At 43.1% G+C, this 27,083-nt stretch overlaps 1 protein-coding gene across 1 annotated transcript in view; it reads left to right on the top strand.

The window, feature by feature from the left end:
- LOC137622352 (uncharacterized) overlaps nt 1-27,083 on the top strand; it is a 69,155-nt gene that overhangs the window by 13,883 nt on the left and 28,189 nt on the right. Inside the window, exons 2-5 of the mRNA XM_068352936.1 lie at nt 4,674-4,807; nt 6,977-7,100; nt 22,749-22,850; nt 25,400-25,523. Coding sequence (XP_068209037.1) covers nt 4,674-4,807; nt 6,977-7,100; nt 22,749-22,850; nt 25,400-25,523 — 484 coding nt within the window. The remainder of the gene's footprint in view (nt 1-4,673; nt 4,808-6,976; nt 7,101-22,748; nt 22,851-25,399; nt 25,524-27,083) is intronic.

Here is a 27,083-nt window from a genome sequence, read left to right as displayed (position 1 = left end):
CATGGTAAATCTCGAGAAGTCCTCTCTGCAGCCCTCTCAGAAACTGGTATATCTAGGCATGGTTATAGACACCAATCTCCACAAAGCCTTCCCATCAGACGACAGGATAGCAAGGCTGAGGAAGGTCGCAAGGCCTTTCCTCAATCGAGAAGAACTCCCAGCCGAGACGTGGCTGCGTCTCCTCGGCCACCTCTCCTCCCTGGCCCGTCTCGTTCCCAACGGTCGCCTCAGAATGAGATCTCTCCAGTGGCGACTCAAGTCCCGGTGGAATCAGGGTCACGATTCCCCGGACACTTTGGTCCCCGTGGGTCTCGCAGAACGGACGGACCTCCAATGGTGGGTGGCGGACGAAAACCTACGAAAGGGAGTGGACCTTCTCGTCCTTACCCCGGATTTGATGTTGTTCTCGGACGCATCAAAGAAAGGGTGGGGGCCCACGTTCTGAACCACAGGACCTCAGGCCTGTGGTCAGAATCAGAAAAGTACCTTACATAAACCTGCTAGAAATGAAGGCCAAGTTCCTGGCACTTCAGAAGTTCCACCAAGTCCTGGCGGGCCACTCTGTGGTGGTGATGAGCGACAACACCACGGTGGTGGCTTATATCAACAAGCAGGGAGGTACCTTTTAGGAACAGCTATCCCATCTTGCAGTAGAGATTCTGAGATGGTCCAAAGTCCACTTGATCACACTCACACTAGCGGCTCGCTTCATTCCAGGCAAAAGGAATGTGCTCGCCGACAGTCTGAGCAGAGAGACGCAGATAGTGAGTACCGAGTGGTCTTTGGATTCTCAAGTAGCCAACAAAGTCCTGACTTTGTGGGGTTCCCCGACGGTGGATCTGTTTGCTACAGCGCTGAACTTCAAGCTCCCGCTGTACGGCTCCCCGGTCCCGGACCCCAAGGCTCTCTGGCAGGATGCCTTCCAACAACGGTGGGACAAAATCTATGTGTACGCCTTTCCCCCGTTCTGTCTGATGAGGAGGGTGCTCAACAAGACCAGAATATCTGTCAATCTTTCAATGACCCTGATAGCTTCGCTATGGCATCACGCAGAATGGTTCCTGGACCTTCTGCAGCTCCTCACGGAGGTTCCGAGAGAACTCCCTCCAAGTCACGAGCTACTCAAACAACTACACGCGAACATCTTCCACAAAGCCGTAGCTTCGCTTCTACTTCACGCCTGGAGACTGTCCAGCATCTCCTCACAGAGAGAGGATTTTCGCAACAAGTTACGAACCGAATGTCTGGTCACCTGCGCAAGTCATCCGCAAGGGTCTAGCAGGCGAAGTGGAGAGTCTTCTGTGGTTGGTGTCGTGGAAGGGGGTATCTCTCCCCTCGATGCCACTATTCCAGCAATAGCGGAGTTCCTCGTGTATTTGCGGGAGGAAATGCACCTTTCAGTCTCGGCAGTGAAAGGCTGTCGCTCAGCCTCAAGTCTTGCCTTCAGGCTTAACCTGTTAAGCGTCCCCCCTGGACCAGGTTGCCGCTAACGTACCGTCACGCTTTTTTTGCCCTGAGCGGTCATTTCACTAATGATAATTTTTCAAAGTTACTGTAATATCATTTCTTTATGCTTATAATTCGTATTTATAGTTAAAAGTAGGGATATTAATTAAATGGTAGAGTAAAAAAAACAATTAATACCACTATTATTTCATTTCAAATGGCTACAAAATACGGAATATTCTAATGGGTTCTTTTTATCTTCAATCGTAAATCTTACGCCTGGATAAGCAACAAAAGCAAAGGGATAAGTCTCCCCCCCCCCCGTCTCTATCTCTCTCTCTCTCCATATCGTTTCCTGTATAGTTTTCAAATATGTTCATCATATATTTGTACATTATTTATCCTCTCTCTCTCTCTCTCTCTCTCTCTCTCTCTCTCTCTCTCTCTCTCTCTCTCTCTCTCTCTCTCTCTCTCTCTCTCTCTCGTGTATAGTTTTGTGAAATCTCATTGTCCAGTCATTCGGTAATGAGAAGTCATTTTTGCTTTCGGCATCTAAAGAAAACTTTGTTTCTTCAATATACTAATCACTGGAGGATTCATAACTAGTGCTCTCATTATCAAACAGGTTATCATTATCAAATTCCTCAACAATATCATTTATTTCATCTAAAGAAATAACCTTCCTCTTTAGACCGTTCATTACAAAAGGAACAACAAACAACCACTTCCGCATGAACGCCCGAAGCGCACTGATAGGAAACCAGTTTTCTAACATCAAGCTACCTTCAGAAAAATAGTTGCCATACATCATATAAGTTTCTATTTACAGCCCCCATATGCTGAGAGTGTTGCCAAGTGGTGATCCTATACTTACTATTCGAGTAAACGTAATATCACGAGACTGACGGCTTGAAAAAAGGCAATTAAAGTCATGAACGGAATATGCAGTTGAAGGCGGGTACCGAGTAGATCGTGGTGAACGGTTTATCACGTGGGTGACGCTTAACAGGTTAAAGGAATGGACATTTCTTCCTCGCTGGAACTTTCCCTTCTCATACGGAGTTATGAACTTGCCTGCCCTCAGTCGGAAGTGAGACCTCCTCCATGGAACGTGGTTCGAGTTCTCAGGTCTCTGAAGAGACCTCCCTACGAACCATTACGCCAGGCTTCAGATCGCCACCTTACCTGGAAGACGGTTTTCCTGCTAGCATTGGCCTCGGCCAAGCAAGTCAGTGAGCTACATGGTCTCTTGTACGACATCGCCCATTCAAGGGGATGGGGGAGGTAACGTTCAGCTTTGTCCCTGAGTTTGTTGCCAAGACTCAGAATCCGGGAGTGCCGGACCCTAGGTTCGACTCTTTCCAGGTTTCGAGTCTCCGTTCTGTAACAGATGACCCAGACCATCTCCTACTGTGCTCAGTGAGGAGTCTGAGGTTGCATCTTAAAAGAACAGCTGCAGTTCGTCCCTGGGTGCAAGCCCTGTTCGTGAGCACCGGGAAGACAAAGAGGAGGGTCACCAGGAATACTATCTCGGCCTGGATTCGCAAGGTAATACATCTGTCCTTGAATCCTGACCCTTCTCCGTCACGTCGCCCTAGAGCGCATGATGTCAGGGGTATAGCTATGTCCCTGGCCTTCAAGAAAAATTATTCAGTGACGCAGGTCCTGCAAGCTGGGGTGTGGAAGCGTCAGACCACCTTCACGGCCCACTACCTGCAAGACGTGACACACAGGAGGCCTTAATCTTTTCTTCATCCTCTCCTCCCTTGGAGAAAGCAGCATCCTGGGTTCTCTGCACAGCTGACCTCGAACCACTGTAGGTAAACCATGCTTCCTTGTGTTCCTAGTATTAAGTGTAATACTGTCATGTCCCCATACCCTGAGGAGGTGGTATTGGGAGAGTCCTAGCCTAGATTTCCATTTGAAGAACTCCAGGTCGACTTACTAGGACGAGTCACTTCTCACCTTCAGACACAGCTTATGTAGGCCGCAGCAGTTTCACAGCATGCTAGCGAGGAGTAGGGACTCCTTATTTCTTGAGTACTTACACACTCGAATTTGAAGTCCCCGGGCAAGCCAAAGCCAGTATGGCAGGGACTTACCTCCCTACCTAAGGGTTGAGTCACCCCATGTAAATAGCGTGGTTTGTATTTCAGTTACGGAACAAATGACAAATTTGTAGATAATTTGTATTTTTCCTAACTATACAAACCTTAGCTATTTACACATATTTGCCCGCCAGCCCTGTCCCCCGGGATAAGTCCTACCTCTAAGCAAAGTGAAGCATTCACTGGTATGTGTGAGGGGGGGTTAGCTAGCACACCGGTGAGAGGGGGGGATAGCTAGCACACCGGTGAGAGGGGGGGTAGCTAGCTACCCCTCCCTACCCCCCGCTAACTAGCGGCAGGGTAGTAAACCCTCGTTAAAATTCTTATGGCTCGTCATTCAGCTACGCTGAAGTAATTACCCCATGTAAATAGCTAAGGTTTGTATAGTTAGGAAAAATACAAATTATCTACGAATTTGTCATTTTCCTGTCACATAGTACTCCACACACTTTTTCCCAATTCTTCCATCCTGCTTGTATTCTGTGGTTTATTTCTGCCCCCAAATCACCATCCTCTACAACTGTTAATCCTAAATACTTGAAATTTTCAACTCTTTTCAGTCTCTCCTTGTAAACAAACTTCCCCATTCTCCCCATTTTTCAATCTCAAATAGGCCTACTCTGTCTTTTTCCAGCTGATTTTCAATCCTCTATTTTCCATTTCTCTTCACAACTCCTCCAGTTTCTCTTCTACTACCTTTCACCTAGTGCTACACAGTATAACATCATCAGCAAAAAGCATACACCAAGGAGACTGATCTCTAATACCTTGTGTTACTACATCCATGACCAGGTCAAATAGGTAAGGGCTGAAAATAATTTATAATTTCCCAAATAAACCAGCTGAGTATAGTTGTAAATCTTTTGAGGGAGAGAGAGAGGGATCAGACAACGTCCTGTCTTGAAATAAACTTACTGGTAAGTGTTGATTGAATTGGATCTCCAGAGAAAAAGTGTTATAATCATCAGGCGAGTATAGAAATAATATATTTTATTAAAATTTTGTTAATATCCATTTGGCTTTGTTCTCAAATATCCTCTTTGGAATCAGGAATCATTGGATTCCAACCCCTCACAAAGTTCCTAACCTCATGTTCATTTTGTTTCTGTATTCCTACAGTTCAGCTTGGTGGATGTAGCCACAAACCTAACTCATCGCTTCTCTGTTTTAAGTGGCCTTTCAATCATCTCCTTTGTCTCTGCGCCGGTTCCCGAATCTAGTCGACGGCCTTGGTCCAGAGTCTCCAGGAAAAGGTAAGTATAATCTGCTTTAGTTCAAAAATTAGGCTGGATCAGCATTAAAATTACTAGTAGAATATTGTACTGTATGGAGTTTGTATCTATGAAACATGAAAGCTTTTTCAATGTTTTGATTTTCAGTGTTTCAGCTTCTTGTGAAGAAAATAAGTGGATTTTTGGAGTAATTTTTTATAAGGAAATTTGTCTAGAAGGTGGAAAATTTCATAGATATGTTTAGGTAAAATATTACATTTTATTTTCTAGCTCAGAAATGTTAAGGGACTTTCATTTTTCTTTGATATTTTTTTTTCTTGTTAGCAGTTAGCTTTCATAGTCTAGAGGTAAAATTGAACATCTCCATGGAAATTAATCTCACCTTATGATGGAAACTGTATTTTGCATTGATAGACCATGGATGGCAGGTACTTTAGCGAGGACTTGCTGTTTGTATCCTGAAAGGTTAGTGTACTGGAATTAAAAGAATTTATATGCAGGAGAAGTAGTGGAAGATTGCACTGCTTATGAACTGATGTTTCCTCACAATTAATTGACAAACTTTTATGATAAGGCCTATGAACTCTCGTGCGATAGCTTATTGCGTAGTTTTTTGCTTCTGCTTTTAACTCTCTGGCTCTTCACTACGATATAGACGGACAGTGAGAACCATGATGCTCTTTTGCCAAGTATTTCCTCTGTGTTTACTGATCATGGTTTGGAACACAGTACAAAATATTTCAATTGTTATCATTTATCTCAGTCCCATTGATTAAGTACAATACCTTGATTGACTGCTTAGATCTGCCTTTCAAATTATTGTTCAAGTTTTATATGTAGGCCACCCTTCAGTAAGCAGAACTAACGTTAGATTCCATCAACAACGTTTTGAAAGTTCTTGAGGGTCACTTAATGATTTCCCTAAAAGAATTACATTGAATACTCAATATTCTTAAAATGAAATTGCAACATTCATGATATTTTTAGGCTGTGAACTCTTTCAGTAGGTACCTTAATCTCATATTCCCAGTTATTGAATATGTGTACAGATTACTGGTTTCTATTAGGAATTAGGATAAATTAGGTAATGTGCTGTTATTGTAAAGTCAGTCTAAAAGTCCTTTACCTTCATTTCCAGATGTTGGATATTTGAAATTTGGTTTGTTATTTTCTCGAGTAAATGTGGTCCCCCTTTTCACTAAATGATCGTTTTATGCTTCTTAATTTTCCTTCATGTTGTGTTACCAAATGTACTGAGGGCTATACATGAAGGAGAGTAGATGAAATAGAAATAGTCAAAGTAGATTTAGTCACCCTCCGTGCCCCAGTACCTGATGAGGGTGAACTTCTTCATTGCCTTCAAATGCGTAATTTTTGTAGGACTGCTTATTGCATTTGTAAGCTGGTTTTCAGAGTAAGTTCTTTCTTTTATATGCAAAATACGAACTGTTGTTTTAATTTATTATATTAGTCGGAATATTGATTTTATTCTGCTTTACTAGACCAAACACTTTGGGTCCATCTCAGAGGTCTTGTAAAACTATCTTTTGCAGTGAACTATGAAGCCCTCAGGTCATATGTAAAGTCAGTAGTAGACTGTTAGATATGAAGTGAACTATAATGAATGTGGCAGAAAATAAAAAGATTTTATGTTTGGCAAAGATCAGGAACTTTAGCCGGATGTAGAACCAGTTTAAGGTCTGATGAAATTTCATTGTGTCTTGTGTGGCCCTATGCAGTTGATGCTAAATGCTCTTGGCAGAGTCCCTTATCCATCTAATAGTTTACATCTAACTCCTCCTTGCTGCTAAGTCATCTAATTTATTAGTATATGGAAATGGGACTTGTTGATCTTGGGAAATAATTTTATTTTATTCATAATATGGGGTTAACTTTTTTCTTTTGAACTAAAGGAACTGTTTGCATTGGTTGTTTCAATGTCCTAATTGCTTGTTTGATAAGTTTTAATTATCATGTACAATATTGCAATACATAATAGGTATTTCTATCCATTGTTTTTAATTCAGAAAGATTTGCAATATTCAGATAGCCAGTTACTGCGGTGCTACTGTTGATAGAAAATTTACTGTAAAGTTATATAATGTACTGTATAGTAAAAACTCGATGGATCACAAACTTCAAGTATTCTTTTTTCCATGTTGTAGTAATGAAATTTCCTCTCCCCTTCAGATGGCACCAGTCAACCCTCGAGAGTGAGTATGCGCACAGTAAGACAGTTTGGCCTGTTGCGCAGACTGAAGCTCTCTTCCTGCCTGAATTTCCCGTTGGCATTAATGAGAAACTGAAGCTGATTGTAAGTGTTTTGTTTTGCAGTATAGACGTTCGTTATACATTGGTAATAAAATTTTGTGGATACTTTACCTGAAAGCAAATGGTTTTGTGATTAGATGCAGTATGTCTTACTCCATATATTACTAATTCTAAATAAATATTAGACCTTGTTCTTATGCTTTTTAGTGTATACAAAGCTCAATATTTAGTAGATGTAGTACCTTGCAGTCAAACAAATTTCAAGAGGTAATAATTACTCTGTCATCATCACTTTTTGGGAAAAGATATGGGAAGTAAGTTATTTTTACCCATGTGTCTTTTGTGCCTGAATTCCCATCAGGTATCGGGTGTATTTGATGCCATATTCTTAGCCTTCCTACTAGTTTCATGCTGCTATTTCCTTACCTGCAGTCTACTTCCTTATCTGCTACTTTTCTGACTGCTTCTCTTTCTTATTACATGGCCATTGATATTAATAAAACAAACAATTTTCAATATTAAACTTACCCGATAATCATGTAGCTGTCAACTCCGTTGCCCGACAGAATTCTACGGGAGGGATACGCCAGCTATCACTATACTAGAAGGGGGTGTACTCACAAGCGCCACCTGTGGCCAGGTACTACAGTACTTGTTGTTGACGCCACCTCACTTTTTCCTCTGTCGTGCTTCCGGCAAGACGTTCTTGGATACGCTTATGATTTTGGAGTATTGTTCACGGTTTGGTGAAGTATTTCTCTAAAATTTGCAGCTATTCGCTATACTGGAAACTTCTATATTAGCTTAGTTAGCTTTTGGAATTAATTTGATTAATTATGGTGACGAAGAGAGTATGAACTCTCTTTCACCTTTAAATGGCCGACCCTTCCCTTAGACGGAAGTGTTGGTGTCTAAGAGAGTATAGACTCTCTTTCTTAATTTTGCTTAACAAATGTTATAGATTTATTTTATATCTCTCCGCCTCTTATAGGCCTCTTCGATTAACTTCCTTTTATTATAAACTTATTAAAATTAATTTTTATATTTGTTTATATTCGACCTTCCTAATAGTAGGCGGTCTTTTCTTGGTACCGAAGTTAATTAACTTTGAGCCCGTCATTTCGGTTTTACCTGTTAACATATTATGCTATTTTAATGTCTTGGAAAGAATTTCTTTGATAGTCTCGTACTGTTTTCAAAGTTGAACTAACGTTTTGTTTTGTCTCTGCAGTTGTTGACGTTCAGAACGTTCAACTTGCGCTCTATCGTTACGATAGAGAAAGAATTTTCACGGTTTCACGTTGCAGTAAGAGTAACCGTGTCTAGCGTTTTGTTCATTCTTTCTTAACTTAATGGTTTTAATCCTATAACGGAACTTTTCATTTTGGGAAATATTTCAGTTTTTTCCTTTAACAATAATATGTTTTAACGATATATATGATTGGGCTCTTCTCTCAGGTTCTAAGTCAAGAGAGAGAGAGAGAGAGAGAGATAGAGACGGAGGGAGAAAGAGGAGGATAAACGTTTCATTCAAGCGAGTAACGTTGTTATCGTTTTTGCTCTTCTCCCTAGTCTCTTTAGGGGAAGAAGGTAAATTTCTAGAGTGATCTAGTGTTTAGTCTCTTTCCAGCCACTGAATTATTTATCTTTCATTAGATTTTTCTGTTACATTGTAATTCTGTTTTCGCAATTACTAACTTTTGAGAAAGGATAGAATTGCGTGTTTCAGGTACAAACCACTTAAAGTTTCGAGTTCAGTGAAATAAGTGCAAACAGAAAATCAAAGTGATAAGTGATTAGCGCAAAGTGTGTCAGTGTTGTGCGTGAGGGTACTTCTGTGCGTGCCAGTCGTCCTCCCAGTCCGGGACCTCTTGCAAGCTCCCAAGCCCAGGGGAGAAGCAATGTCGAAGGGCAAAAGGGTTCAGCAGGCCTTGATCGGCGCACAGAAGTATCCTCGGTGGTTGCGGGCGTGTCTTACCGAGACCGTCACTCCCACCCGCAGACGATTGAGCCCTTATTTTGCTCGTCTGCAGAAGAAATTTAGGGGAGAAAACGCTGGTCTCAGGTCTCAAGACCTCTTAAACGTAAAGTCCAGACCTATACCAGACGTACGAAGTTAGAGTTCAACAACCCGGATGCAGTCATTGGGTTAGCTCTGACTCGCCGCAGTCATCAGTTGAATGCACTCCGCCTAAGAGGAGTAAGGTTCTGCCGCAACAGATCTCTGCTGTTAAGGCTTTACCTCAGCAGACCTTAGTGTCTGCCGACCCCAAGTTGACTCTACTGCAGTCCATGCAGTCACAACTTTCGGTCTTGATGCGTGAGTGTCGGGCTGAGAAGGTTGCGCCTCCGCCTGCGCTCGCTCCGCCTGCGCTCGCTCCGCCTGACCGCAGTACCGCCTGCCAGGCGTACGATGTTGAGCCACGTTATGAGTTTACTGATCCCAGTGGTGTGCAGCTCCCTCTGCCTTCCTTAAGGCAACCTCAGCAATGGGAACAGAAGGCTTATACCTCTCTTCCTCCGCTTCCACTTGCTGTTCCACCAGTGAGGCAACACTCGCTTGAGGTACAACAACCTCTCCCATCCATGAGTCAGTCTCCTCAGCTCTCGCTGCAGCGAGCTCAACCCTCCTCAAGGCAAGCACCTCAACACCTTAGCCTTGCGCCTCAGGAGCCTCAACTTGCGAGACTTTTACTGCGTTCTGCGCAGCCACTACCTTTTCGCTCTCAGCTCACACCGCAGGAACCTCAACTCGTTCCTCAGGAACTTGCTACTGCGCATCCGCCAACCACTCAGCAAGCGCAACCCTTGAGTTCAGCCACTCATGCCAGGAGTCAGCCTCCTCCACCCATGCGCCTACCTTCTGCTACTTCTTTTGATCAGCCTTTGCAGACTGAGCCTCAGGTGTTCCCTCAACAGAGTCTTGAAGAGGAAACCACAACTATTGTTGTTCCAGCTCGTTCTGACTCTGCTGTTCAGCATACCTTACCTCCATTTTCAAACATTATGATAATGGAGGTTATTTGTATTACTTATAAAAATATATTTGTATTCCTTGCAATATATTTTTAACAATATCGCAAAATATGGCAAAAATATGAATCATGAGTTATGAATGTAAGGTAAATATTTTGTTGATATTAAAACCCCATGCAAGCATGCATAAAGCACTCTAGCACTGGTCATGGAATTTCTGAGAAATGTTAAACGCCATGCACACGCTCTGCTTACCTTACAGCATGCTCTGCTTACAGCATGCTCTGCATACAACATGCTCTGCATACAGCATGCTCTGCATTCAGCATGCTCTGCATACAACATGCTCTACATACAGCATGCTCTGCATACAGCATGCTCTGCATACAACATGCTCTGCATACAGCATGCTCTGCATTCAGCATGCTCTGCATACAACATGCTCTGCATACAGCATGCTCTGCATTCAGCATGCTCTGCATACAACATGCTCTACATACAGCATGCTCTGCATACAGCATACTCTGCATACAACATGCTCTGCATACCTTACCGCATGCTTCTCAGTCACACATCTTTGGTTGTTGCCAACTCACTAGACTGTCAAGCAGTTTCATAACGTTGCCTTCTAGTCTGCTGCTTTTGCACCAGTGAAACCCTCACTGAGAGAACTTAGCTTTTCTAGGATATGGTCCCTGTAGATGAGAAAGTTCTTTTCTCCCTCCTTCTGATATTTCCTTGAGGACTCTGTCATTTGGAGGGAGCCTTTAGCTGCGTAGCCTCCTATGGACTTTTATTTAAGCATAACATGCTTCCAGGGAAGGTAATGGTTCCACTTCAGTCGCTAATCCCGTCTGTTACCACACCTGCTCCCATAGACCTTGAGCTGTGTTGCAAGACATGCAGTCCAAGCTTAGTCCTTGTTAGAGGATTTTTTGTTTACGGAGTCAATGTGTCACGGGGAAGACGTTCAACAACCAGCAGAAGTGACTTGTTGTGACGCAGTGCGGCAACCTCAGCAAACCGATAAGGAGTTGTCTGTACGACCCAGACAGTCTAGACAGATTCGGGTTGTCACTGTACTTCCTCGCTTGCCCATGGTTGACAGTTCACAGACTGTGCAGCAGTACCATGATCTTGTGTCCGGCTCCGTCAGACGACTGGCTTTTAAGAGCTCCCACAAGTCGTCGCTGTCTGGAGATTTTCAAATGGACTATGGATCTGACCAAGGAACTGGGCCTCCTGGTCAATTTTGAGGAGTCTCAGCTCGTCCCATCCCAGACCATTGTCTCCTTGGGTATGGATCTTCAGAGTCGAGCTTTTCGGGCTTCTCCGTCGGCCCCAAGGATCTTCCAAGCCCTAGAATGCATCCAGAGCATGCTGAGAAGGAACCGATGCTCAGTCAGGTAGTGGATGAGTCTAACAGGGACACTTTCATCGCTGGCCCTGTTCATCGTGTTAGGGAGACTCCACCTCCCCCCCCTTCAGTATCATCTAGCTGCTCACTGGATAAAGGACATGACGCTAGAGACGGTCTCAGTTCCTGTTTCCGAAGAGAGGAGGCCTTCTCTCGCGTGGTGTAAGAACAGCTTTCTTCTCAAGGAAGTCTACCTTTGGCTGTTCAGAAACACGACCGCCGTCTCCTCTCGGACGCATCAGACACGGGCTGGGGTGCGACTTTGGACGGACAAGAATGCTCGGGAACATGGAATCAGGAGCAAAGGACACTTCACATCAATTGCAAGGAGTTGTTGGCGGTTATTCTGGCCTTGATAAACTTCAAGTCCCTCCAGCTTAACAAAGTGGTGGAGGTGGACACTGACAACACCACAGCCCTGGCTTACATCTTCAAGCAGGGAGGGACTCTTTCGTGAAAGTGTTCTAGATCGCAAGGGACCTACTCATCTGGTCTAAAGATTGAAAGCTAACTGGTAACGAGGTTCATTCAGGGCGGTATGAATGTCATGGCAGATCACCTCAGCCGGAAGGGTCAGGTCATCCCCACAGAGTGGACCCTTCTCAAGAATGTTTGCAGCAGACTTTGGGCCCTGTGGGGTCAGCCAACCATAGATCTGTTCGCTACCTCGATAACCTAGAGACTCCTGTTGTATTGTTCTCCGATTCCAGACCCAGCAGCAGTTCACGTGGATGCTTTTCTGCTGGATTGGTTCCATCTCGACCTGTATGCATTCCCGCCGTTCAAGATTGTCAACAGGGTACTTCAGAAGTTCTCCTCTCACAAAGGGACACGGCTGACGTTGGTTGGCTCCGCTCTGGCCCGCGAGAGAATGGTTCTTAGAGGTACTGCAATGGCTGGTCGACATTCCCAGGACTCTTCCTCTAGGAGTGAACCTTCTAAGTCTACCTCACGTAAAGAAGGTACACCCAATCCTCCACGCTCTTCGTCTGACTGCCTTCAGACTTTCGAAAGACTCTCAAGAGCTAGGGGCTTTTCGAAGGAGGCAGCCAGAGCGATTGCCAAAGCAAGGAGAACATCCACTCTCAGAATCTATCAGTCTCAAGGGGAAGTCTTCCGTAGCTGGTACAAGACCAATGCAGTTTCCTCAACCAGTACCACTGTAACCCAGATTGCTGACTTCCTGTTATATCTAAGGAAAGTAAGATCCCTTTCAGCTCCTACGATCAAGGGTTACAGAAGTATGTTGGCAGCGGTTTTCCGCCACAGAGGCTTGGATCTTTCCACCAACAAAGATCTACAGGACCTCCCTAGGTCTTTTGAGACCTCAAAGGAACGTCGGTTGTCCACTCCAGGCTGGAATCTAGACGTGGTCCTAAGGTTCCTTATGTCATCAAGTTTTGAACCTCTCCAATCAGCCTCTTTTTAGGACCTCACATTAAAAACTCTTTTCCTCGTGTGCTTGACAACAGCTAAAAGAGTAAGTGAGATCCACGCCTCGTTCGAGATCCCAAGCCTGTCCAACTTGGTGGGGAATGAACTGAAGAGAGTACTTTGCCCAGTTAGAGCTCTTAGGTACTATCTAAAAAGGTCTTAACCTTTACAAGGACAATCAGAAGCCTTATAGTGTGCTATCAAGAAACCTTCTTTTCCAAGTTCTAAGAACTCAGTTTCTTACTATTCAGGCTTCTGATTAGAGAAACACATTCTCATCTGAAGGAAGAAGACCTTGCTTTGCTGAAGTAAGGACACATGAAGTGGGAGCTGTGGTTACTTCAGTGGCCTTCAAACAGAGCCATTCTCTGCAGAGTGTTATGGATGCAACCTATTGGAGAAGCAAGTCAGTGTTCGCATCATTCTATCTCAAAGATGTCCAGTCTCTTTACGAGTACTGCTACACCCTGGGACCATTCGTAGCAACGAATGCAGTAGTAGGCGAGGGCTCAGCCACTACATTCCCATAATCCCATAACCTTTTAACCTTTCTCTTGAATACTTTTTATGGGTTGTACGGTCGGCTAAGAAGCCTTCCACATCCTTGTTGATTTGGCGGGTGGTCAATTCTTTCTTGAGAAGCGCCGAGGTTAAAGGTTGTGATGAGGTCCTTTAGTATGGGTTGCAGCCCTGTATACTTTAGCACCTTTGAGTTGATTCAGTCTTCCAAGAGGAACGCTGCGCTCAGTAAGGAAGACGATCTTATTAAAGGCAGAGTAACGATTCAAGTCGACTTCCTTACCAGGTACTTATTATTTCATTGTTATTGTGGATAACTGATTATATGAAATACGGGATACTTAGCTATCCTTTAGTCTTGTACACTGGTTTTTCACCCACCCCCCTGGGTGTGAATCAGCTACATGATTATCGGGTAAGTTTAATATTGAAAAATGTTATTTTCATTAGTAAAATAAATTTTTGAATATACTTACCCGATAATCATGATTTAATTGACCCACCCTTCCTCCCCATAGAGAACCAGTGGACCGAGGAAAAAGTGAGGTGGCGTCAACAACAAGTACTGTAGTACCTGGCCACAGGTGGCGCTTGTGAGTACACCCCCTTCTAGTATAGTGATAGCTGGCGTATCCCTCCCGTAGAATTCTGTCGGGCAACGGAGTTGACAGCTACATGATTATCGGGTAAGTATATTCAAAAATTTATTTTACTAATGAAAATAACATTTCTCCTATACCAAAGTATTTGGTCATAATTTGGCTCTTGTCACTAAACGCTTTGGCACAGATAAGTCACTGGTACAGTATTTTGTTAGTTTTGGTTAATTTCTTTGTTGTTCCTTGAAAAGACAAGTCAGTTTTCTTTATGCCTTACCATACTGTCCATTTACACCGAGAAACCAAGATGTAAATCTTGGGTAGGAACAAACAAAAACGATAAGTAAAGTTGCCAAGAGAGCCGCCCATGTCACCTGCTGTAGCTTGTCAGGATTTATTCTCCAGTCCACCTGTTATAGTTTATCTTTTTTTTTTGTCTGCCAACATGTGGGTAATTTACCGAGCTCTGTTGGCCTAGCTTTCTCAAATTATGGTTTTTTATCCTATTATTTTTTTCCTTTTCTGTTTATTATTATTACTAATAGTTTTCAATGCTTGCTTACCAGAATGCATGAAATATCACTTCAGGTTGGGCTGAAGATAAATAGAAGAAATACAAATGATGAAAACAGAATATACATCGGTAGATGAAATATCCTTGGAAGGGGAAAGGATTAATGAGGTAGAGTCTTTTGAATATTTAGGAACTATGATCTCTAATACAGGGTCATTAGAGTTGGAGTTTAATGAAAGATTGAAAAAAGCAAATCATACAATGGCTATGTTTAATAAAATTTTGAAATCAAATTGCCTGAAATTACATATGAAAATCAGGCTACATATCACTTTAGTGAGATGGGTGTTACTGTATGGACATGAATCATGGTATGACAATGAAACACACTTCAACAGATTTGGTAGATAGCCCTCAGAAGAATATTGGGAGGTAAATGGCCGGACAGGATTAGAAACGAAACTATATTATAAGAGGGATTACTTAAATGCCATTTGTGGATGAGATCATGTTGAGTGGTAGATGGAGATGGTTTGGGCATGCGCTTTGCACTCCCCAAGAGATTAGTTCACCAAACATTTAATTGGGTTCCACAAGGAACTAGAAGAGTTGGAAGAACCATGCCTATATGGCTGAAGACAATTAAGTGTGAATTAAGAGATGATGAATGGGGAAATATTGAATTAAAAGCTCAAGATAGAGAAGACTGACAAAATCTAATCGAAGCCCTTTGCATCTATTGGCATAGGAGGAGATGATGATGATGATTATTAATTTTATCATCTAAGCTACAACCTTAGTTTCAAAAACAGGATGCTGTAAGCCTAAGGGCTCCAGTAGGGAAAAATAGCCCAGTGAGGAAAGGGAGTAAGGAAATAAATGAACTATAAGAGAAGTAATGAACAATCAAAATAAAGTATTTTAAGAACAGTAACAACATTAAAATAGATCTTTCATATATAAACTAAAGCGAGAGAACTCTATTCCAAGACAGTGGAAGACCATAGTACAGAGGCTATGGCACTACCCAAGACGTAGTGAACAATGGTTTGATTTCTGAGTGTCTTTCTCCTAGAATAGCTGCTTACCATAGCTAAAGAGTATCTTCTACCCTTACCAAGAGGAAATAGCCACTGCATAATTATAGTGCAGTAGTTAACCCCTTTAACAAAGAAGAATTGTTTGTCAATCTTAGTTTTTCAATATTAAACTTAGCCGGTGATTATATAAGCTGCAGCTCTGCTGCCCGACAGAAAAACTCTACGTTCAAAATCCGCCAGCGATCGCTATGCAGGTAGGGGGTGTACTTCAACAGCGCCATCTGTCGTGCAGGTACTCAGTACTCAATGTAAACACAGAACTCAATTTTCTCTCTGTCGTGCCACCGGCAAGACCTACTAAATTCGCTGTTGCTAACTGGATTGGTTTTCACAACTTTTTGGTGAAGTACACGTTTCTAGTTTTGAGCTTTCGCTTTGCAGGCTTTATCTTCAATACATCCTTGCATTCTTTTGTTGATATCGGATTATTTGTTGATGACTTTGGATAGTTTTTGAATTCCCCTTTGACTAATTCAAAATGGCTGACCCTTCTCAAGTCCCTAAATTCAGGAAGTGTAATGCTAGGGACTGTTCAAGGCGTCTTCCGAAGGCCTCTATCGATCCTCACACCGTTTGTTCCAATTGTCGGGATAAAACCTGTCAATTGGAAGATCGATGTGAGGAATGCGTTGGGCTTTCGGAATTCGATTTTATCGAATTCCAGAAATATACACGTAGGCTAGAGAGAGATAGAGTCAGGAGAAGTTCATCTCGCTCCGTTGAATTTTCCTCTCCTCATGCCCCACAACCTATTCCTTCCCCTGTAGTGGTTGCTCCTGATCCCCCTTCTTGCACTCAAGAACCCTCGATGGCAGATATGATGCGTGCCATCCAAGCTCTGGGTGAGAGAGTCGAGTCCTTGGCTAGTGACCGTAACCAGCTCATGGCAGACGTCAAGGAGCTGAAGTGTAAGAGTGCAGTGGGTAGTGATAAAGTGAGTGGTAGTGTTGTGGATAGTGTTGTGGATAGTGTTGCGCTTGAGGGTTCGTCTGTTCGTGCCTGTCGTCCTCCCAGTCCGGGACCTCTTGCAAGCTCCCAAGCCCAGGGGAGAAGCAATGTCGTACGACCAAAAGGTTCGAGAGGCTTTAATCAGCGAACAGACGTTCCCTCCGTGGTTTCGGGCGTATCTACCCAAGATCGCCCCACCCACACGAAGACGAGAGAGCCCATTTATTCCTCGTCTGCGGAAGAGGTTTCTCGTAAGAAACCATGGACCAAGGTCTCGCGGCCTCTTAAGCGCAAGTCAGTCCCTTCCGCGCAAGTCCAACGGCCCAGTTGTAGCCACTGGGTCAGTTCGGACTCGCTGCAGTCTTCCGACGACTGCTCACCTCCTAAGAGAGGCAAAGCGGTACCGCATCAGGCAGTAACACCGTCTGTTGCCGCACCTGCTCCTGTAGACCCTAAGTGGTCTTTGCTGCAGACCATGCAGTCACAGTTAACGTCATTGATGCAGGACTTTCGTGCGGAGAAGGTTGACGCTGCACCAACCTCTAGCCTACAACCACCCACGGTTGTGCGTCCGGTGGACGCTGAGGCTACCTTCTCCCGCACTCCAGCTGTGAGAGTCCCGCCACCCATGCGTTCCAGTGTACCCTGCCAGCCGCATGTTGACGTTCAGCGACGCACGGAACCTTCCGTTGACGTTCGCGAGGTACAACAACAGCCTAAGTTGTTTTGTTTTGACGCGGTGCGTCAACCTCCGCAACCCAGTGTGGTTACCTCTACTCGCCCACATCAGACTAGACAGTCTGGAGTAGACGCTTTGCGTCCCCGCGCTGCTATGGTTGTTGCCAGTTCACAGACTGGGCAACAGTTCCATGACGTTGCGTCCGGTTCAGTCACGCGTGCACCCGTGCTGCCGGACTCAGCGGACCAGCCGATTCCTACTCCTTTGCCGCTTCCTCCTCAATTTTCAGATGATGGACTCTCTGATGACGACGCTGCACACATTGACGACCCACATACGGACATCGACGAACCCAGGACCACGCCACCCTCTTTGGACTTTAGAAAAGTTCTTGCTCTGTTCAAAGAGATGTATCCTGATCAGTTTGTGTCTGCGGCTCCACGCTCTCCTCCGTCAGAGTTTGCTTTAGGCACGCAGTCATCCGCGCCTGCCTTTACGAAACTCGTCCTCGCCCGTCGTCCAAGAGAGCTTTACGAGTTTTAGGAGATTGGATGCAGTCCAAAAAGAACCTAGGGAAGACAGCATTTACGTTTCCCCCTGCGAGACTCTCTTCCAGATCGAGCGTCTGGTATGCCACGGGAGAAGTTCTCGGCTTGGGAGTTCCTGCCTCTGCCCAGGGCGACTTCTCAAGTCTAGTAGACTCTCCCCGCAGGCTAGCCATGAGACGCTCTAAGATATGTTGGTCTCCTTCAGACTTAGACCATCTATTGAAAGGAGTGTTTAGAGCCTTCGAGGTCTTTAACTTTTTGGACTGGTGTCTGGGAGCTTTGAGCAGGAAGATCTCCCCTTCTGACAAGGAAGCTTCCTTGCTCATTATGTCCTGCATGGACAAGGCCATACGTGACGGATCCAGTGAGCTTGCGGCTTCGTTCGTATCCGGGGTCCTCAAGAAACGGGAAAACCTTTGCTCTTTCCTGTCAGCTGGAGTAACACCGTGTCAGAGATCGGAACTTCTTTTTGCTCCTCTCTCAAAGTGCCTTTTCCCAGAGGACTTGATAAAGGAGATTGCTGCCTCCTTAATTCAGAAAGACACCCATGACCTGGTTGCGTCCTCTGCCCGCAAAGCCACCCCTTTGCCTACCTTGTCTAGACCCAGGATGGACACTCCAGCGTCCAGATTCATTCCGCCCTTTCGTGGCAGAGCCTCCAGCAGAGGAGGTGCTCGTGCCGAAGGGAGACGTGGGAAGAAGAAAGGTACCAAGTCCTTTAAAGGCAGAGTCTGACTGCCACCTTCTTCAGACAGCAGTGGGAGCCAGACTCTGGCAGACCTGGGAGAAAAGGGGCGCAGATGCACAATCTGTGAAGTTGCTCAGAGAAGGGTACAAGATCCCGTTTGTACGCAAACCCCCTCTAGCAACGTCTCCCATCGATCTCTCTCCCAGGTACAGAGAGGAAGACAAGAGACTAGCTTTGAAGCAGGAGGTGTCTCTCTTACTAGAAAAGGGAGCGGTAGTCAAAGTCCGGGACCATCAATCCCCGGGCTTCTACAACCGTCTCTTCTTAGTGGTAAAGAAGACAGGAGGGTGGAGGCCGGTGCTAGACGTCAGTGCGCTGAATGTCTTTGTCACAAAGCAGACGTTCGCCATGGAGACCACAAAGTCCGTTCTAGCAGCGGTCAGGAAGGAAGACTGGATGGTCTCTTTAGACCTAAGGGACGCATACTTTCACGTCCCCATCCACCCAGAATCCCAACCTTTTCTGAGATTCGTTTACGAAAAGGTTGTCTACCAATTTCAAGCCCTGTGCTTTGGCCTAAGCACAGCTCCTCTTGTGTTTACGAGGCTGATGAGGAATATGGCCAAATTCCTGCATTTAGCGGATATCAGAGCCTCCCTCTATTTGGACGACTGGCTTCTAAGAGCTTCTTCCAGTCGTCGCTGTCTGGAGAATCTAAAGTGGACTCTAGATCTGATCAAGGAATTGGGTCTCCTGGTCAATATGGAAAAGTCCCAACTGGTCCCATCCCAAACTATAGTCTATTTAGGGATGGAGATTCACAGTCAAGCTTTTCGGGCTTTTCCGTCGGCCCCCAGAACAAGTCAAGCCCAGGTATGCATCCAGAACATGCTAAAGAAGGAACGATGTTCAGTCAGACAGTGGATGAGTCTGATAGGGACGCTTTCATCACTGGAACAGTTCGTTTCGTTAGGGAGACTACACCTACGTCCCCTTCAATTTCACCTAGCTGTTTACTGGAAAAAGGACAAGACGCTAGAAGCGGTCTCGATCCCCATTTCCGAGAAGATGAAGTCGTCACTGACTTGGTGGAAGGACAGTATCAACCTCAGAGAGGGTCTGCCCCTGGCTGTTCAGACCCCCAACCACGTTCTCTTCTCTGACGCATCGGACACGGGCTGGGGTGCGACATTAGACGGTCGGGAATGCTCGGGAACTTGGAACTCGAATCAAAGAACGTTACATATCAACTGCAAGGAGCTACTGGCAGTTCATCTGGCCTTGAAAAGCTTCAAGTCCCTCCTTCAAGGCAAAGTGGTGGAGGTGAACTCGGACAACACCACGGCCTTGGCGTACATCTCCAAGCAAGGAGGGACCCATTCTGTGACGTTGTACGAGATCGCAAGGGACCTCCTCACCTGGTCAAAAGATCTAAACCTTTCTCTAGTAACGAGGTTCATCCAAGGCAACATGAATGTCATGGCGGATTGCCTCAGTCGGAGGGGTCAAATCATTCCAACAGAATGGACCCTACACAAGGATGTGTGCAAGAGACTATGGGCCACATGGGGCCAACCTACCATAGATCTCTTCGCAACCTCGATGACCAAGAGGCTCCCAATATATTGCTCACCAATCCCGGACCCAGCAGCAGTTCATATAGATGCCTTTCTACTGGATTGGTCCCATCTAGACCTTTATGCATTCCCCCCGTTCAAGATTGTCAACAAGGTACTGCAGAAGTTCGCCTCTCACGAAGGGACAAGGTTGACGTTAGTTGCTCCCCTCTGGCCCGCGAGAGAATGGTTCACCGAGGTACTTCAATGGCTGGTGGACGTTCCCAGAACTCTTCCTCTAAGAGTGGACCTTCTACGTCAGCCACACATAAAGAAGGTACACCCAGGCCTCCACGCTCTTCGTCTGACTGCCTTCAGACTATCGAAAGACACTCTAGAGCTAGAGGCTTTTCGAAGGAGGCAGCCAGGGCGATTGCTAGAGCAAGGAGGACATCCACTCTTAGAGTCTACCAGTCGAAGTGGGAAGTCTTCCGAAACTGGTGCAAGTCAGTATCAGTATCCTCGACCAGTACCTCTGTAACCCAAATAGCTGACTTCCGATTATACCTGAGGAAAGAAAGATCTCTTTCAGCTCCCACTATCAAAGGTTACAGAAGCATGTTGGCAGCAGTCTTCCGTCACAGAGGCTTAGATCTTTCCAACAACAAAGATCTACAGAACCTCCTTAAGTCTTTTGAGACCACGAAGGAGCGTCGTTTGGCTACACCTGGTTGGAATTTAGACGTGGTACTAAGATTCCTTATGTCAGAAAGGTTCGAGCCACTACAATCAGCCTCCTTTAAAGATCTCACTTTAAAGACTCTTTTCCTGGTTTGCTTAGCCACAGCTAAAAGAGTCAGTGAGATTCACGCCTTCAGCAGGAACATCGGTTTTTCATCTGAAACGGCTACATGTTCTTTACAGCTTGGTTTTCTAGCCAAAAACGAGCTACCTTCTCGTCCTTGGCCGAAATCGTTCGATATTCCAAGCCTTTCAAATATGGTTGGAAATGAACTAGAAAGAGTCTTATGCCCTGTTAGAGCTCTTAAGTTCTATTTAAGACGAACTAAACCTTTACGAGGACAGTCAGAAGCTTTATGGTGTTCTATTAAGAAACCTTCTTTGCCTATGTCAAAGAATGCAGTTTCCTATTATATCAGACTGTTGATACGAGAAGCTCATTCCCATCTGAATGAGGAAGACCATGCTTTGCTGAAGGTAAGGACACATGAAGTTAGAGCTGTCGCAACTTCAGTGGCCTTTAAACAAAATAGATCTCTGCAGAGTATAATGGACGCAACCTATTGGAGAACCAAGTCAGTGTTCGCGTCTTTTTATCTTAAAGATGTCCAGTCTCTTTACGAGAACTGCTACACCCTGGGACCATTCGTAGCAGCGAGTGCAGTAGTGGGTGAGGGCTCAACCACTACATTCCCCTAATTCCATAACCTTTTTTAATCTTTCTCTTGAAATGTTTTTATTGTTGTTTTTGGGTTGTCCGGAAGGCTAAGAAGCCTTTCGCATCCCTGGTTGATTTGGCGGGTGGTCAAATTCTTTTCTTGAGAAGCGCCTAGATTAGAGGTTTTGATGAGGTCCTGTAGTATGGGTTGCAACCCTTGATACTTCAGCTCCTAGGAGTCGCTCAGCATCCTAAGAGGATCGCGAGGCTCAGTAAGGAAGACGTACTTAAAAAGGCAGAGTAATTGTTCAAGTCGACTTCCTTACCAGGTACTTATTTATTTTATGTTTGTTATTTTGAATAACTGCTAAAATGAAATACAAAATCCTTAGCTCATAATAATGTAAACAATTAATGCTGGTCTCTACCCACCCCCCGGGTGTGAATCAGCTTATATAATCACCGGCTAAGTTTAATATTGAAAAATGTTATTTTTATATTAAAATAAATTTTTGAATATACTTACCCGGTGATTATATATTAAAGGACCCTCCCTTCCTCCCCAATAGAGACCCAGTGGACCGAGGAGAAAATTGAGTTCTGTGTTTACATTGAGTACTGAGTACCTGCACGACAGATGGCGCTGTTGAAGTACACCCCCTACCTGTATAGCGATCGCTGGCGGATTTTGAACGTAGAGTTTTTCTGTCGGGCAGCAGAGCTGCAGCTTATATAATCACCGGGTAAGTATATTCAAAAATTTATTTTATTATAAAAATAACATGTTATCAGGTGTATGAGGACAGAGGAGAATGTGGAAAGAATAGGCCAGACTATTCAGTGTGTAAGCAAATGGAAAATGAGCCGTAACCAGAGAGAAGGATCCAATGTAGTATGGTCTGGCCAGTCAAAGGACACAATAACACACTATTGGTTGTATCCCAATGGGTGGCTGGTGCCCTGGCAAACCTGTTTCAAAAGAATTTGTTACTCTTCTTTTAGATTTTTTTTCATAGTTTGTACACCAGTAATTTTGCATACTGTGCTTCATGACTTAGTGCGAGGTGATCCCAAAGACCCAACTTTTGTGTGAAAAACGTTGCTCTGCTTTGTTTTGCATGTAGTAAAGAATTAATTACCACAATAGTGAGGATGTGGAATATTTTATGGCAATAAAGATATTGCCATGCTTGTTTTTAAATGAGATTCAGAGCTTGACCTCTTCACGTAGATTGTCAATGACACATTTGTAAGATGAAAGAATTGTTAACTGTATTTCTTATTTTTAACTGAAATTATTTATATCTTTTTCAGTTCATTGGTGAAGTTAGCAGAGGTGCTTTTGGTCAAGTTTTTCACGTCAAATGTGCCACATCTAACAAAGAATATGCCATGAAAGTGCTTTCAAAATCACAGGTAAGGTATTGTGCTCTGTTTACTATTTTAAGACTCGTCCTTTCTCGTAGAGGTATCACATACTTTAGGCTGTAGTATTTGTTAACCTAATACAGTATCGACATTTGGTAGCACCGTACAGTAATGATGCAATCATCACCTGTTTTTAACTGCTTTTTTTTTATGTCTTGAATGTTTATTTTGAGGGAGATAGTGATAAAAGAGGGGTAAACTTAAGGATTGTAGTCGCCCATTCGAAACTTCCTTATCTCGTAATCTTTTGGACTGGAATTCAAGCCTCGCTCAAGCCCAATAGTTTCCAGTAGTGTGTGCAACCTCGCTGTCCTTGTTTAGCTCAAAGATGATGAGTTTGGGGCAGCCTATAAGTCTGCCTGCTAAGTCATTAGCAGCCATTGCCGGGCCATCCATGATAATAGATTGGGTAGAGAGGGCCTTATGGGTTGATTATCATTTTCATCTCCTATGCCCATTGATGCAAAGGGCTTCAGTTAGAGACTCTTTAGGACATTGATATATTTTACCTCTGCCTCTAGGGGAAACATATTTTCTGTAGGGTAAAGCTAGAACAAAATGTTGCTGTTTTTGTGAATCATTGTGCATGTTAGAATCTTTAATGTTTAATATATAAATATATATTGTAAAATGAAGTGGATGATGTATAGGAGAGGAAAGCAGTGCCATAAATAATTCTAAAATACTGATAAATTGATAAATTCGTCAGGTGTATTGGTATGTAAGGACTTGGACATAATTTTGATAGTATTTCAATTCCCTTTTTGTGTTAGGTCTTGGATGTGAATCCTTCAAAAAAGATTTCCGTCTTTAGTATATTTTTCTCATGTTATTAGAACTTTAAGAAGCTTTGATGATCATGGTTAAATTACCTCTCTTATTATAAGAGAAGAAAGCCTTCATGTTAGAACTAAGTTAAATGAATGACTGTACTGTGCAATACTAAGAAATGAAATTCCTTAAAAGTATTGAAATCAATGTAGAATTCTTTGTTCTTTAAATGCAATTGTTGGTTCACATGTAATATTACTTCTGATCTCTACAGACTGAATGAACTTGTGTCAAATAATCTATGATTGGGATGTAACAGGTCAAGTGAATGGTTTTCCATAGCTGGTTTAAAGGCTGCTCATGAATGGCAGAAGCAAGGGACAGTGATATTGCACTAGCAAGCAGGACAATGCTCTAGAGACTGACTATATATACATATGATCAGTGGCCAAGCCCCCTCTCCACCTAAGCTAGGACTAGGGAGTGCCCGATAATGACTGCTGATGACTCGGCAGATAGACTTATAGGCTCCCCCAAAGCCACTAACCTTAGCTCACAAGGATAGTAAGATTGCAGACACTGAAGGAACTAATGAATCTGAGTGGAACTCGAACCCCCGTCTGGCAAACACCAGGTAGAGACGTTAACAATCAGGCCACAACAAGGCTCTTTTCCAAGTATTTGAGGGTAGGAGCTACAACCTTGACACTTCTAATGAATTTTGGTACTGTATATGTGCTATGCCTTTTAGAGGGCTTTTGACCTTCCATCTTTATCGTTAGTATTAAAATGTCTTGTTAGTTCCCCAAAGTCTTGAAGATAGCTTTTTTGATAGCCTTAGCCTCAACTTGACTTGCTCTTTATAGCTAGATTTAGGTTGTTTTTACAACCCTAGTTGGAGAAGCAGAATGCTACAAGCCCAATGATCTTGATACAAAAAGCAACCCAATATTAAGAAGAGGGGAAGTAAAGAATCAATTATGAAAGAGCAATAAAAATGACACCAAGATACAATAAATGTAAAAGTTGAATTAATAACTTGGGACCCCATATGTGCCGATAGGTGTGCTGGATTCTTCTACACATTTCATCAATAAAGGAGCTAATACATCAAAAGAAATGTTTAAAAGTGGTGCCAAAAAGTAAATCTTGGTTATAATTTTTATTTTTTTATTAGTTTTAACTTTTAAAAACTTTTATTTAGACAAAGTAATCTGTAATTAATTTATTTAGTAAGGAAACTATTGGTATTTTTTTATGATAAATTTTTTGAAACAAGGTAATCTGTAATTATTTAGTAAGGAGTCACTCTCAGAACAGTAGCACAGTACGTAGACTTGCATAGCAATAGAAGAGTAGTGGATATTATTTGAAGTCCTCACCTATTAAAAACAATACAGTACTATTGTACATCAATTGACAAGTGTATGTAGCTGCCTTGTAACACTAGCACTTACAGGTAACTATACTCAATTTTTTTAATGAGGCGCATTTGCACTTGACTCAGAGTGGTGCCCTTTTGTGCTCAGAAATGTTTCCTGCTATCTGATTGGTTAGAATTATCTTGTCCAACCAATCGGCAATCTGGAAACTTTTCCGAGCTAAAAGGGCACCCCTACGAGTTGCTGCAAATCTGCCTCGCTAAAAAAAATTGACTATAGATGCTGCTTTGGAGCAACTACATTCAAGTCCTATAACTGCTAGGTTCCATGTCTCTGTTGCACCCAGAACTTTCAAGTACCTTGTTAATGAATACCGTTTCACAGGTATGTAGTTTAGATGCTGTAGGACAAGTTAAACAGGAAGTGATGATTCAACATGTTTGCAGTCATCACCCTTTCATCACTCCACTGATTCACTACTGGCAAACACGCAAGTTGCTTCTTGTCAGTAAGTATAATCGGGTTTTTTCTATTTGTTAATTTGTGCGGGTATATTTTTTTCCACTTAATAAATTTCTCATTCCTGTATCAATTGATTAAGATGTGCCTTTCTAAATTGGCCAGCCTCTTAATATTGTTGGGTGGAGATAACATTAGACTTGATAAGTTTTACCGTGATAATTTACCGCATTTTGTGGATACATCTTTATGGCATTAATTGTATTAGTTAGATACATTGGTACATTTCCTTCAAAATATTATTACATTCCTGGGGGGTGGGTGCTGCGGGAACCATTTCCAAATATCCCAAATATGTCACATCCTCCTGCTGTACTTGGACTGGAGAAATTCCAGGAAGTACCTTAAACCAAGGAGGATAATTTTCTAATACTATTGTGAACTTTTGTGGATTTCATAATACAGTATACTCAGAACCTTCATAGTTAATCCTCTAATTTTTTTGGCTGTGGATAGGTGAAATTAAAGCTGATTTTGATATATGAAATCTTGTTTATATTTGTCATTCAACATTTTTACTTGGGGTTTTCCATCTCAGGAATTATATGTGTTTTATGTTCTCTCTTCCCTCTTGATATGTTAATTATTATTATTACAAGCTAAGCTACAACCCTAGTTGGAAAAGCAAGATGCTATAAGCCCAAGGGCTCCCACAGGGAATAATTAGCGAGTGAGAAAGGAAACAAGGAAATGAATAAACTACAAGAGAAGTAATAAGAAACCAAAATAAAATATTTTAAGAACAGTAATAACATTAAATTAGAGCTTTCATTTATAAACTATAAAAACTTAAAAAACAAGAGGATGAGAAATAAGATAGAATAGTGTTCCTGAGTGTACTCAAGCAAGAGAACTTTAATCCAAAAGAGTGGAAGGTCATGGTACAGAGGTTATGGCATTACCCAAGACTAAAGAACAATAATTTGATTTTGGAGTGTCCTCCTAGAAGAGCTGCTTGCCATAGCTAAAGAGTCTATAGGCCAGACTATTTTGTATGTGTAGGCTAAGACAAAATGAGCCATATCAAGAGAGAGGGATCCAATGTAGTACTGTATGGCCATTAAAATGACCCAATAACTCTTTAGTGTTAGTATCTCAGTGGGTGGCTGAGGCCCTGGCCAACCTAGTATTATTATTATTGCAAGTTGAGCTACAACCCTAGTTGGAAAAGCAGGATGTTGTAAGCCCAAGGGCTCCAACAGGGAAAAATAGCCCAGTGAGGAAAGGAAACAAGGAACTAAATAAACTGTGAAAATAATGAAGAATCAAAATAAAATACTTGATGAACAGCAACATTAAATTGGATCTTTCATATATAAACTATATAAACTTCAAAAAAAACAAGTGGATGAGAAACAAGATAGAATAGCATACTCAAGTGTACCATCAAGTAAAAGAACTCTTACCCAAGACTGGAAGACCATGGTACAGTCTATGGCACTATCCAAGATTAGAGAACAATGGTTTGATCTTGGAGTGTCCTTCTCCTAGAAGAGCCGCTTACCATAGTTGAAGAGTCTTTTCTACCCTTACCAAGAAGAAAGTAGCC

This window comes from Palaemon carinicauda, chromosome 29 (assembly GCF_036898095.1).
Source record: "Palaemon carinicauda isolate YSFRI2023 chromosome 29, ASM3689809v2, whole genome shotgun sequence".
Taxonomy (NCBI): Eukaryota; Metazoa; Arthropoda; class Malacostraca; order Decapoda; family Palaemonidae; genus Palaemon; species Palaemon carinicauda.
Note: the sequence above shows the minus strand (reverse complement) of the source record. Positions and strands in the feature narration are given on the sequence as shown.